Source organism: Papio anubis, chromosome 3 (assembly GCF_008728515.1).
Source record: "Papio anubis isolate 15944 chromosome 3, Panubis1.0, whole genome shotgun sequence".
NCBI lineage: Eukaryota > Metazoa > Chordata > Mammalia > Primates > Cercopithecidae > Papio > Papio anubis.
Window position 1 is genome coordinate 27,402,172 of NC_044978.1, and position 15,413 is coordinate 27,417,584.

Genomic DNA, 15,413 nt, shown 5'->3' on the forward strand with positions numbered 1-15,413 from the left:
AAACAGAGAGCCAAATCCTTGAATGAACTTCCCTTCTGAAATCGCTTCAAAGAATAAAATATCTAGGAATCCAGCTTACAAGGGACAAGAGTTTCAAGGAGAACGCTACAAACCACTGCTCAGTGACTAAAGGACACAAACAAATGGAAGATCATGCCATGCTCATGGATAGGAAGAATCAATATCGTGAAATGGCCACTCTGCCCAAGGTAATTTATAGATTCAATTTTCATCCCCATCCAAACTACCAATGAGTTTCTTCACAGAATTGGAAAAATTTCTTTAAAGTTCATATGGAACCAAGGTACATCTCCAAGACAATCCTAAGTCAAAGAAGAACAAAGCTAGATCATCCAAACTACCTGACTTTAGAAACTATACTACAAGGCTACAGTAGCCAAAACAGCATGGTACTGGTACCAAGAAACAGAGATATAGACCAATGGAGACAGAACAGAGCCCTCAAATAATACCACCATCTACAGCCATCTGATCTTTGACAAACCACAAGAGAAACAAGAAATGGGAAAAGGATTCCCCTATTTAATAAATGGTGCTGGGAAAATTGGCTATTACATAGTAGAAAGCTGAAACTGGATCCTTTCATACTCATATACGAAAATTAATTCAAGATGGATTAGAGACTTAAATGTTAGACCTATGCCATAAAAAATCCTGAAGAGAAAACCTGGTAAGAGTACCATTCAAGGACATAGGCATTTAGAACTTCATGTCTAAAACACCAAAAAATCAACAGCAGCAAAAGCCAAAATTGACAAATGGGATCTAATTAAAAGAGCTTCTGCACAGCAAAGGAAAACTACCATCAAGAGTGAACGAGCAACCACAGAATGGGAGGCATTTTTGCAATCTACTCATCTGACAAAGAGGCTAATGTATCCAGAACCTAGAAAAACTCAAACAAATTTACAAAGAAAAAACAAACAACTACCATCAAAAATTGGAGCCCAAAGGATATGAACAGACATTTCTCAAAGAAGACATTCCATACAGCCAACAGACACATGAAAAAATGCTCATCATCACTGGCCATCAATGCAAATCAAAACCACAATGAGATACCATCTCACACCAGTTAGAATGGCAATCATTAAAAGTCAGGAAACAACAGGTGCTGGAGGATGTGGAAATAGGAACACTTTTACACTGTTGGTGGGATTGTAAAGCTGGATTCAACCATTATGGAAAACAGTATGGCGATTCCTCAAAGGATCTAGAAGTGAGTAGCACCATATGAGTAGCCATCCCATTGCGGGTATAGCAAAAGGATTATAAATCATGCTGCTATAAAAGACACTTACGTACACCGTATGTTTATTGAGACACTATTCACAATAGCAAAGACTTGGAATCAACTAAATGTCCATCAGTGACAGACTGGATTAAGAAATGTGGCATATATACACCATGGAGTGCTAATGCAGCCATAAAAAGGTTGAGTTTGCGTCCTTTGTAGGGACATGGATACGGCTAGGCTCGCCATCATTCTTAGCGACTATCCTTAAGAACAGAAAACCAAACACGCATGTTCTCCTCATAGGTGGGAACTGGTGCAGTGAATGCTTGGATTCAGGGGAAGAGGAACGCTCACACACACACCAGGGCCTATCATACAGGGAGGGCGGAGGGAGGGTACGTGTGAGTTATACCTGATGTAAATGACGAGTTGATTGGTGCTGACGAGTTGATGGGTGCAGCACACCAACATGGCACAAGTATACATATGTAACAAACCTGCACGTTATGCACATGTACCCTAGAACTTAAAGTATAATAATAATAATAATAATAATAAAACAAAACAAAAAAAACCACAAATGTTCTTTCGGAAACCTTAAGTCTGCTAGTTACATAATTATAAAAACTAATTATATTAGTATTTTTAATACAAGTAATGCACATTTAAATTTTAGTTTACGTGACCAACAGATACTCTAAATTAAACAATAAAGAGCAGAATAGAATTCAAACACAGAGGTTGGGTGAGTTCGGATGAGAGAATTAAAACACCAAGTTTTAAATCCTAACAGAATTATATCACTAGGTTAGCTTATTCAATAAATACACATTTGTCATTATGCATTTTATTCTCAAATTCTAAATCTTGGATTAATGTTTGCAACAAAATCAGTTCTTTATATTTTCTTACTCTTTTGCCAAAATATATTGGCATTCATACAGTTCTGCATTTCAGTTTATATGTCATTGTCATTTTTTTCTTAGAAACATATTTCAAAGTTATTTTCAGTGTGAGACCCTGAAACTTTTAGACAGCGTAAACTGTGTTTGCATATTAATTGGGAAGTTAGTGCACAATATCCACTTTAAAAGTTGAAAGCAAGCTAATTCTTTTGGGGTTGCTTGGTAACTAATAAGGAGAATGTCAAACTGAAAGACAAGTTTGACTGGAGCAGCTTTTGAATAAATAATAGAATTGTTGTCAACTTTAGCCTTAAAGAAGTGAGACGGGGTCCAATTCTAAGTTAAACTAAAGCAAAGACAGTTGAAAAGTCTTTTGTGTTTTCTTAGTAAAATTCTGCCCTATGTTTGTGCCTAAACTTATTCCTTCACCAACAATTTATGATTAATGTAGAGCCATTGAAAGCAAATTCTGAAGGTATTATTTAATATCTGTTAGGATTAAGTGGAATGGCCTAAGGCATTTGAGAAGCATGATTATTTATTATTCATTAACCATTTGCTTATTTATTTATAAATCCATATTCATGCAATTTAGTGATTTCTTAGAGAACTATATGCCCACCAAGAGTTATTACTTCTCCAATAAAATATTTTACATAAGATGGGGTATAGGGGCTCAACCCTCTAATCTTAGCACTTTGAAAGGCTGAGGCGGGAGGATTGCTTGAGCCTAGGAGTTCAAGACCACCCTGGGCAAAATAAGGAAGCCTCGTCTCTACAAAAAATAAAAAAGAAATTAGCCTAGAATAATGATATGTGTCTGTAGTCCCAGCTACCTAGGAGGCTGCAGTGGGAGGATCACTCCAGCCTGGGAGGTCAAGGCTTCAGTGAACCATGTTCATGTCATTGCACTCCAGCCTAGGCAACAGAGCAAAATGCTCTCTCAAAAAAATTATACATAAATATTTTTAAAGGTGAGAATCATGTTCCTGGGAATATGTACAAAAATCATTTTGATCCTTCTATAGTGAAACTTTATATGAAACTGTTGATCACATATTTACTTACATATTTTGACCTATTTTCTGTTTTATTTCCAGCAGGAAAAAAATCAAGAAAGTTCAAGAGTCAAAGGTAAGAAATGATTGCTTTAAGATAACAATTACATAAACTCATAAAAGAAAGAAAAAAGAGATGTGATGCTGCTTTGAATAAAAAGTCAAAAACGAGAAAATAATGATAATTAAAAATATTCAGTGTGATTTTACAGCCATTTTGAGCCTTTTGAGGATTTTGGGTATTCTTTCATGATGTTTTCCACCTTCATACAGTGCTCTTGAAAACGTCAACTTTATTTTATTTATTCCCTATATTGTAGTGATTGAACTACTCCACCAACCATTTTTCCTACGAGTTGGTGTTGTGTCTCTTCTATGCATTGGCAAATGGACTTCCTCAAAATGTGTTTCATGGAGACCCGACTATGTAGTCACTGCCATCTAGTTAATTTTCTACAAAAAGGCTAGAACATATTTATGCATTAAAAGTTGGTGATAGCTCCTAGTATGCTAATAGGCCACATTATTCTAATGTTGGAAGACTCTTTTCTCTATAGTCACATTCTTAAATTTTGAAGTTTACTCATCGAGATAATAAATTAGTCTATGTAGATTGTCATCCTTCAATAAAAGGCTTCCATTAACTTGTGCTTCTGCTGATCATAATGATGGCACATCACAGACTTTTCTTAGGTTGTTCCCTCTGGCGTCTCCATTCACGTGTTGGCTCTTCTTAGTCTACATTTTGGGCTTCGTTGCTCACGTTTCCCTTCCCAAAGGCATCCCAACCCCAAGCCTGTCTAAGGAGTGAAGCACAGTTGTCCAGTTTTTTTCCCTCCTTTTTGAATAGAAAGATACGTTTACTGTTTTTACCTTTTTCAATGTTCTACAAAAATTTAAAAATGAACATGAAGTAGTTACTAAGCTTACATGGTCTTCTGAAATGCTGAAAGGGTAGTTACACTTCAGAGGCTCTCTAGATTGTCAATACAATCTTGCTTATTTATAACAAGTCCAAATAAAATCCTCTCTGCACATTTCCCCACAACTGACTGACTTTTACAATGTATTTTTTTCCATATTGGGTCATCTGTGTGTCTATATTGCTGAAGAATAAAAAACACATGCATTTGTATTTTTAAATAATTTTGCAAGATATATTTTGTTCAAATGAATTATGTAAGACTGTTCTTCCAGGGATTCCCAAACTATTTGTGTGCATTTTCAGCAAACTGAAGTATTGTTTGTTATTTTATATGTGAAATTATTACACTTATTTATCCTCCAAGCACTCATATTAACTCCAAGTTTTATACTTTTGTGTTGCAAAGGGGAATTTTTACTTCAAGATGTGCTGTATGATGTGCATTTAAATGATACATGCATTTTAAGTTTACTGAGTACGCATCTTCCTTCTTATGAAGGGTTTCAGGGTTTCAGGTTTATCTTAAATCATATTTGTATGCTTTTATAGTAAAATAAGTGTACTGTAACTTTCTTCTTGATAATTTATTGCCTTGGGGTATATAAATCATATCATCTGAAGTAGTAGAAATTACGTTTTTCCAACTACTCTCTAGGAGCATGTTTTCTTTTATAATGCAATAACGATTTCAAGATGGTGTTTGTCACTCCTTTCACTATTAGTAGCTAGCACATGGTTCAGAAATTTCACACACATTGTGGCTTTTAGACTACTAACTTTGTTTTTTTTTTGAGACAGAGTCTCTGTTGCCCAGGCTGGAGTACAGTTGTGTGATCTTGGCTCACTGCAAGCTCCGCCTCCTGGGCTCAAGGAATTCTCCTGCCTCAACCTCCCAAGTAGCTGAGATTACAGGGACCTGCCACCACGCCCAGCTAATTTTTTTTGTATTTTTAGTAGAAACAGAGTTTCACCGTGTTGGCCAGGATGTCTGGATCTCTTGACCTTGTAATCCTCTCGCCTAGGCCTCCTAAAGTGCTGGGATTACAGGCGTGAGCCACCGCTCCCGGCCCTAGTAAATCAGAGATACGTGTTCACATGAGGACTTGTTGCTTGTCTCTACTTTGAATAGCACTACATTTTTCTTGACTATTTATGGGAATCATCTTGAAACGTTATTTTACTAGAAATTAGGAATGACCTCTTAAAAATGTTTTCAGATGTTAATATTGAAAGATAAAAACCCATTTCGAACCATGAAAGCTATAGCTTACTCATTGGCAGATGACAAAAATTCTGAAAATCAAATATTTTATATTCATTGATTACTAATTATTGAAATGTGAGCTATGTTCTCATTTGATATTAATAATCAATTATCAGCTAGTAATTCTTTGAAGTTCCTGACTAATTGTTAACCTCATTTATTCAAACACATTTATTACATTGTGAGGAGTATGTCTAGAAGTATTATTTTCTGCATTCTGTGCCTATTTCTGCTAATGACAGCAACCTCAATGTAATGATACCAGTGCCCTGAACTTTTATTAATATATAAAATGTTTGTTAAAGATAACCTTCCATAAAATTGCACTGAAGATTATAACAGAAAAATGAGATAGTCCTACAGATTTGAAAGAAAGGATCAACTACCAGGCAGCCATATTTAGTAAAGTGTTCTTCAGTAATACAACAGATAAAACATGTTAAATATTGTACATTAGTGCTTAAAATGCATTGAGAATTTTATAACTATTATTAGACAATGTTTTCCTTTGAGGAACATATCTAAAATAAGAAACACAATAAATTAGTTCACCCCTAATAATTTTTAGGAAGTATTTAAATTTATGGTTTCTTTATTCACTTATATTTGAGAGCATCTCTCTAGAGTTCTCAGAGAAAATGGTAATAGACTTTGAGATTTAAGTAACTATTGGTTTACGAATAACTTACAGAGTCTGTCAACTTAATAAAGTTTTTAATTTTCAAAATAATGTAAAAGATTTATGACAACCATAATGATAACATCCTTTGTGGAAAGTGCCTGTACTACTGCACTCTTGCATGCTCCTCAGTATCAGCCTTACCCTTGCTCTGTAAATACAAGGATGTTGGACTGTCCATCCACCGAAAAAGTTCGGTTGCTTTTATTGCAAAATTATCTCCTCCTGTTTTTTTCAAGTGTACACTCTTGCCTTTACGCATTCAGAAGTGATAAAAATAAAGTATGATTTTTTTTCATTTCCAGTTATATTTTGGTTAAGACTTTGCAATTAAGAGACACTGAGCTCTAAAGTTACTTCCCTAATGAGCACTTCCATATAATATATTTTAATACTTATATTTTTGTAAATATCCATTAGATTTCAGACACTGTATTGAGTTTTCTACATATATCATCTCATTTTAATCTTCAAACACATATTATTAAATAAGACTTAGCATTCATACACGCTAGAATTTTGAGAAATCATATCCAAAGTATATAATTCAGACAGGGCATAGTGGCTCACACCTGTAATCCCAGCACTTTGGGAGACCAACGAGGGTGGATCACTTGAGGTCAGGAGTTCAAGACCAGAAGACCAGCCTGGCCAACATAGTGAAAACCAATCTCTACTAAAAAAAAAAAAATTAGCCAGGCATGGTAGTGCATGCCTATAATCAGGAGGCTAACGCAGGAGAATAGCTTGAAGCCAGAAGCAGGTTGCCGTGAGCCGAGATTGTGCCACTGCACTCCAGCCTGGGTGACAGAGCAAGACTCTCTCTCTTAAAAAATAAAAATAAAAAGGTAAATAATTTAGATCAATATTGCCATTTTTGTTCTTTCCTAAAATAGATCATGTTTTATTTAACAAAATTACCAATTGTACATTAGGTAAATTTAGCATACTGTTATTAGTGATACTTTTTGTTATAAATTTTATAGACATGAATTTTATTATTTATGTATTATTTTCCTTTAATCGTGTGGTTATAAATATTGACTCTCTTGCAAATTTACATAAATACTGTTCAGTGCTTCATAACTTTAAGAAAAAAAATCGATGATGATAAACACGTCACAATAGTGTTCTAAGAAAGTATCTAGGACTTGTGCCAGTTTGTTTACTAAATACTTATCTTTGAGAAATGACTTAACCTCCCTTGATATGATTCATCTTTTTTGGTAAATATTAGCACAACATACCCATGGTATTAAAAGTCCTTTACATATAAGATATTCTAAGGCTTATAATTTTAGAAGGACATTAAACAATGGTATTATTATAAACATTTATCTTTCAAAACTCTATAATCCTCCATAAGCTCCATGAGACAAGTATTATGTCATATGTATCAGTGAACATGAAAAGGGGAAGCCACACACTTGTTCTTCCTATAAAGCAAATGTTCTTATGTATATGAAACCACAGGAAAATATTATGCTAAGACTATATCTAATCAAATTAAAAGTGTGTATTTGGGACAATTAAAGGTATTATGGCACCTGCAAGCTACACACACATACACACACACATACATATACACACACACACACACACACACTCTTACGTACATATACATTACTTTCAGTTTATTTTTATGCAGCCATATGTTCAGATTCTCCTTTATTTTCTTTATTGTATATTGGCACCTCAGAGCACTGAAAATCACCTAATGTATCCAGGGATATATATTTATATCAATCAAGTCAGAGGGGTGTTGCTGTGAGAATGGAAATAGGGAACTCCAAATCTAGAATGCCTGAATATTCAGAGCTCTTTCTAGTAGATTAATCTCACAGTTTCTGAGGTTGGTCACTACTTCAAGGTGAGGTAGCCAGTCAGAAATGGTGAATAGATAGAAATGGGCCTTCAGATTCTTAGTATTGAAAGCCATTAGCTATATTACATTGACCGATTAAAATGTCATGTAAAACTGAAAGATGGTAATTCATGTATTTTAGCCCTATATGAGACTCTGTATAATTATTGCATGTCTTTATAAAATACAATATAGCCAGTAGCATAAGTAATACCTGAAATGGAGTTTATTACAATTTCATGAAATGCTTAGTCACTGTATTTTTAGTGAATTGCAGTACATGCTTTATTTGTTTGTTTATTTATTTATTTATTTAGACAGAGTCTCACTCTGTTGCCCAGGCTGGAGTGCAGCGGCGAGATCTCGGCTCACTGCAAACTCCGCCTCCCGGGTTCAAGCAATTCTCATGCCTCAGTCTTCCGAGTAGCTGGGATTACAGACGCATGCCAGCACCCCTGGCTAATTTTTGTATTTTTAGTAGAGACGGGGTTTTGCCATTTTGGCCAGGCTGGTCTTGAACTCCTGACCTCAGGTGATCCATCCTCCTCAGTTTCCCAAAGTGCTGGGATTACAAGCATGAGTCACCACACCTGGCCAATACATGCATTATTACGAATGTTATGTTTGTTAATATTTAGTCCAGGAAGTTATTTTTGGAGTTAATCATTGCTTGTAAAATTTATGAAAATTGAGTATTTTTGTCTATTATACTCAATACTTATAATCCTCAAGTACCTAGAAGACAAGAAAACTTACTCCTTGAAAATATCAGTCAAGGGATTCATGATTTATTTTCTTGGTTTTTAGCAAGCAGTAATGCTGAACAAATGTCAGACAATTTATATATGGTAGACTTGTAATAATACTTCTTAAAAAATAATTAAGTGTTGTAAAAGAATGTGAGGACAACAAATGGTTTATACTGTAATTTTTATGCCATAGCAATTGCATTATATGAGAAAAATTCTATTTTCTCGGATTTATTTTATTAAAACTCAATTTTCAAAATTAAATGAGAGTAGAATGCATTCTCATGAGTAAGTATTGGTTACCTCACAGCAAAATATCAGTGTCACATATACATAACTTGATAATAGATGATTAATTGGCAACTCTTTAATTACCAATAAGAGAATCTAAAATATGTCAAAATACTTAACTTTATACTCGACTTAACAATACGAATGCAAATTGTTGACTAATAAATAAATTAAAATGTAATTCTCAATTATAATGAGCTCATTGAAATATTTTCTGATTGTCATTAGCTGGCATCTGTTCCATTTATGATCTTTACTATTTAAAAAATGTCATGTCTTTATGTGAGTGAGATTTATGTTTTTGTGATAATGCAAGTTTTCAAAATAGAAATAGTAAAACACTGAGTACAAATTCTGAAAGCCATTACACACATAAGATAATAATTGCTACTTTGAAAACCATTCAAAAGCATAATTTCAGTTCTAATAAACAATTCTATAAAACAATGAATAATTAGTGACTATTCAAAATTAACAATTCTATAAAACAATAACCAATTCTATGAAAGAAAATTAAGTAAATTTTAACCTATTCACTATAAATAATCTAAATGATGCCATCAAATGCCTCTCTAAATTGCTTTCCTGTAATACAGATCTCAGTGTAAGTAGTAACTTTTTCTGGGTATAAGGGTAGTATTTATTCTCCATCCTTTAAAAAACTCATTGAAATAAATTGTTACAATTTAAAATGATATTGATGGATGTCCTTCTGCCACAGGAAGCAGGGAGAAGAACATCCTTCTCTAACTAATAATCCCATTTCCATCAACCAGAAGAGTTTTCAAAAAGTAACTGGTCATGTTTCTTGTTTATTCTAAGAAGGGCTCAATTCATATTATGCCAAACCACATAATCTTTCTCTCCCCATTTTGCAAATATCCTCTAGTTTTCAAAAGTTTACCACCAATACATTTTCTTATCCGATGGATCACTTGTCTGGGTTTCAGAGTCATTTATTTTGCAGCTCATTTTGCCCACCAGAAGGCAGTGCTGTTAAAAAGATATCAACACATTAGCGATGTTGGGGAAAACAACACAGAATAAATTGATTTAGGTTTTTTTGTATTAATAATAAATAATGAATTTGTTGAAATCTGCATTGGATATAAAATGAATGGTATTCAGAAGCTTAAGTAACTTTTATTTGCATAATCCAGTATTGTCTTAACCTACACACTAACATCTCAATATTGTTCTTTTCTTTCAATCACCAAAACAAGATTTCTTGATTTCCTGATTCTAGACTTAACAGAGAGCTAAATGCTTTCTAGTGCAAGTTTCATAAAAAGAAGTACATATAAGCTCACGCCTGTTATTCCAGCACTTTGGGAAGCCAAAGCGGGTGGATCACTTGAGGTCAGGAGTTTCCTAACAGCCTAGTGAACATGGTGAAACTCCGTCTCTACTAAAAACACAAAAATTAGCCAGGGGTGGTAGTGGGCGCCTGCAATTCCAGCTACTCAGGAGGCTGAGGCAGTAGAATCTCTGGAACCTGGGAGAAGTAGGTTGCAGTGGCCAAGATTGTGCCACTGCACTCCAGCTTGGGCGACAAGAGGAAAACTCCGTCTCAGAAAAAACAAACAAACAAACAAACAAACAAAAAAACATTAACTGTCTCCTGAAATAGTTGAATGTCATGTTTCAAGAATATCAAGTAATATTAACCAAAATGTGTTTGATGGCTTAATTTATTTAGCTTGAAGGAATAACTTCACTTACCTAGAATGGTTGGCCTTTAATGAAAGAGCAGCTCTTGAAATGTTCATATGAATATTGCCTTTTTTTCTTACGAAAATCCCTGTTTTATTTGTCAATACAAATTATACAATCTATCACATTTCCTTTTTTGCTTTGTTTGTCCAGGAACTATAAACATGAAATTTGGCTTTATTAAAGAGAGCATATTTGCTTGGAGTTTTTAGAATATGTATTTCATCCTTCTTACCTAAGAACCTAGCATTTAGTTAAGTGCATTTTAAGTATTTTTATGTTATTTGAAATATTTTTTAGAATTATTAATATAAAAATTTCATATAAAAAGGTTTGCAATTCTGTAAGTGGTATTATACCCAATGACTTCTATGATACTAAGTAGATAGATGGGTTTTTTTGTTGTTTAAATATGATACACTATTTAGAGTTTTACCTATTATGCCAAAAAACAAAAAATATCCCTTTTAAATAATTATAAGATATATTTCACAGCTGCAGCTCATTATATGGGTAATAACTTTTTGAATTACTTAGATAGTAATAATGTCATTCTACTAAAATTTATGTCATTGCTTCTTAAATTATTGGGGCATGGAATCATTATCCATAGGACACTTGAATGGAAATTCTGCTCGAATATGCTCTGTACTATTGAAAAATTTCTATGTAATCCTTTATCCCAGAATTCAGACTCTGAATACTAGGCTCAATTATTTATCCCCCACTTAAGATTTCTTAATCTCCCTTTCTAACCTGTAATATAAATATAATATGCCACAAAGTGCTGTTTGAAGTATTAAATGAAGTTAACTACATAACCCTTTTGAGTAAAATGCAAAAAATCATGATTTAAGTACATCCATGGTAGAAACATATATATCAAAAGCCTCAATTTCATATAATGTTAAAATTAGAGATCAAGAAGTGTTGACTTCTATGTCGAACCATTATTTTACAAAATTTTAAGTTATAATTCACATATTTTCCAAACTTGAAGATACCTGACCTACTGATATTAAGTATCCTCTAGTTGTCTAGAGGATACTTATTTTTAGACTAACACTATACTTACCTTGTTTTTCCCATGATGCATGGAGCACCATAATGAAAAAAATACAGTAGACAGTACTTTGACCATAAATATATATAAAAGATGCTTTCCTTATTTGGGGTGAAGTAAAGCATTATTCTCTCAGAATACGAATTTGATGTTATAATAATGGCATATATTTAAATTTAGGGCCAAGTTGCAGTGGCTCATGCTTGTAATCCCAGTGTTTTGGGAGGCTGGAGGATTGCTTGAGGTCAGGAGTTCAACACCAGCCTGAAAAGCATAGTGAGACCCTGCCTCTAAAAAAATCAAAATAAATAAAAGAATTAGCCTAACATGGTGGCACGTGTGTAGTTTAGCCCCTCTGGAGGCTGAGGTTGGAGATCCCTTGATCCCATGAGTTCAAGGCTGCAGTAACTATGATCATGCCACTACATTCTAGGCTGGGTAACAGAATGTGACCCTGTCTCTAAAATAAATAAATGAATGAATAAATAAAGGAATTTATCTGAAATTCTTAAAAAAAAAAACAAGAAACAAACTTAATAACTTAAACTATTGTTTGTAGTTAACTACTACTACATTTAGAAACAACTGCTGTGTGCCCCAAATTTTGTAGTAATGTTAGCTTGTCAGAAGAATTCAGGAAAAAAAAAAAAAAAAAAAAAAGATAATGGTAAGCTCAGCTGCAGCAGATAATGAAGGTTATTTAAACAAATATGTGTTAATTTAAATATTAGAAACAGTGTTAGGTGCCAGGGAAATAAAAAGTAAAGACAAAATTTCTGTCAGGTCCTCTGCCAAGTGCTTTTCAAGTTCTGTGTTACTTTATATAACCCTCAGAAGAATTGTATATATTCACAAGAAGGTAAATATTGATGATCTATGTATCATCTAAAAATGACAATTGTTACCATTTTGGTATATGTGAATTCGGAATATTTTTACATATGCAAGTGTATTTGTGAAAAACTTCCAGTATTGCTTTAGAAGTGTTAGTGAATATCCTTTTTTAAATAAAGTTTGCATATGCTCTGTGGTGGATTCTGTGAAATGGTTCACTTAATAACCATTTCAAACACCAAATGGCATGCTTTCCTTTTTATAGACTTTTTGCAGGGTCTAGTATATCAAAAGCTACATTTCCCAGATCCCTTTGCAGTTAGCCTTCTAGATTTGCTTGACGTTTCTCCTATCAGATTCATGCAAGCAGGGCCTTTTATGGAATGACTTACTGAAAGGCCAGCCCATTTTTGTGGGATACCCATTTTCCTTTCACAGATAATGGCAAGGGCCGTGTGGCTCTGAAGCCCGAAGCCAGCAGGTAGGGAAAAGTCTTCCTCTATGGTTAATTCTGATGATGCAGAGGTAGCAAATCCTTTCATGTCCCAGTTCTATGATGGACCTTTAAAAACTGTTTCTAACAGCTCACTCCACAAACCTTTTCTTCAACCCTATCAGCTATTTTCTACAACCCTTAATAAATCTCTGTTACTTAAATTAAGTAGTGCAGATTCTGTAGTCTGGCACAAAGATCTTTGATCAATGTATCAGTTCATTCTAGAACTAAGAACAACTAAGGATCTGGTATGGAAATGTAAAGTACCAAGGTATGATCAGACATTGATAATACCTTGTTCTTTTGGGAAGATTCTGGGAAGCAAACTCATCTGCAAGGCTGATGCAGGCAATGACAACCAGGAGGTACAGGAGCCCAGAGGGTAGAGGAAACATATGTATGGTTTAGGCACATATAAAACCAGAGGGTGCAATCTAACTTGCAAGCATAACTCTAGGAAGTTTTTAACTTAGATGCAGTAATGCTTCAAGCAGTCACTTATTCAGACTTAGGTGTTGAACACCAACTACATGCCATTGTTTTGGGCACTGGAGATACACTACTGAACAAAATTTAAAAATTCTTTCTTCCTAAGTCTTAGATTGCAGGTCCTAGGAAATCTTAGCATACCACATGAGAGTTAATGTTTTCCAGAAAGCAACTCAAATCACCTAAAAAGATCAGGTAGCTTTTCTTGTAAATCCTGAGAACATGAGAGGTCTCTTTAAAAAAAAAAAAAAAAAGTACAAATGTATGGGGATACACGTGTAGTTTTGTTACAGGCACAGATTTCATAGTGGCCAAGTTGGGGCTTTTAGGGTACCCACCACTCAGATAATGTAAATTGTGCCCATTAACTAATTTCTCATCATACCCCTCCTCCCATCTTCTAACCCTTTCGAGTCTTCATTACCCGCCAATCATTCTATTCTCTACGTCCATGTGTACACATTTTTTAGCTCTACTTAAGAGTGAGAATATGTGATATTTGACTTTCTTTGTTTGGCTTATTTCACTTAAGATATGACCTCCAATTCCATCTGCCTCTTAATCTTGTCCCTAAAACTCTTTCCAGTGGTTTAGAATCATGGAGATTAAGTCATAATTGTCATGATGTAATTTGCATGAATTCATAAAGGGAAAGGGCTCTATGTCACCTGTTGGCCCTATTTGGAGTTTGTAAACATTTTATTCTCCCAGGGATATGAAGCAGCAATGACTTTAATGGGATAGACTTAGAACACAAAGGAGCCTAACTTATGGTTTACCCTAGAAGATATCATTAAGTTTTTTCTTTCTTTATATGGCAATCTTTCTAATTTGCCATACAAATTGCTATCCTTTAATGGATAGGGTAGAACATTATTTTCTATTATAATTTTTAATAAATTGTGTTTTAAGTTTCTTTAAAACTCTTGGTATGGAGGTTATATGTAAATTATATACAGTGTGAATACAAAATATTAATATATGAAAAGCAATCATAGATTATATGACATATCATGTTTAATATATTATGGAAATAACATGTAATTAATACAATTACAATATGAAGTTATGATGTGTTTTTTTAATTACTTGTTTACATGTAAAAGGCAGAAATGCTGTTTTGTTAGATGAATATATTGCATAGTGATGAAATCTGAGTTTTTGGAATAGCCATTAATCTAAATAGTGTACATTGTACCCATTAAGTAACTTTTTTTTTTCCTCTGAGACAGAGTATTGCTCTGTCACCCAGGCTGGAGTGTAGTGGTGCAATCTTGGCTCACTGCAACCTCTGCCTCCCAGGTTCCAACAATTCTCCTGCCTCAGCTTCCCAAGTAGCTGGGATTACAGGCACCCACCACCACACCCAGCTAATTTTTGTATTTTTTAGGAGAAACAGGGGTTTCACCATGTTGGCCAAGCTGGTCTCGAATTCATGACCTCATGATCCACCTGCCTCGGCCTCCGAAAGTGCTGGGATTACAGGTGTGAGCCATCGTGGCCGGACGTACCTTCTTATCTCTTACCCAGAAACCTCCTACCTTTCAAAATCTCCAATGTCTATTATTTCACACTCTATGTCCATGTGTACACATTATTTAGCTCCCACTTTAAGTGAGAACATGCTGCATTTGACTTTCTGTTTCTAAGTTGTTTTCCTTGAGGTAATGGCCTCCAATTCCATCCATGTTGCTGTAGAAGACATGATTTCATTCTTTCATACTAAGGCTGGGTAGTATTCCATTGGTTATGATTTACCTCTGTGTGTATTTATGTTTCCATTGTGTGTTTTATGAAGACTTTAAAGGAGAGCTAATATTTATAA

The 15,413-nt window shown here is 34.3% G+C and overlaps 1 protein-coding gene across 4 annotated transcripts in view; it reads left to right on the forward strand.

The window, feature by feature from the left end:
- FSTL5 (follistatin like 5) overlaps window positions 1–15,413 on the forward strand; it is a 795,441-nt gene that overhangs the window by 132,027 nt on the left and 648,001 nt on the right. For 2 of the 4 annotated variants that reach the window (XM_021938126.2, XM_021938124.2), the window contains exon 3: window positions 3,264–3,297. In XM_021938126.2, the coding sequence (XP_021793818.2) occupies window positions 3,264–3,297 (34 nt within the window). The remainder of the gene's footprint in view (window positions 1–3,263; window positions 3,298–15,413) is intronic. The other 2 variants (XM_021938127.2, XM_021938125.2) reach the window with 1 other exon arrangement.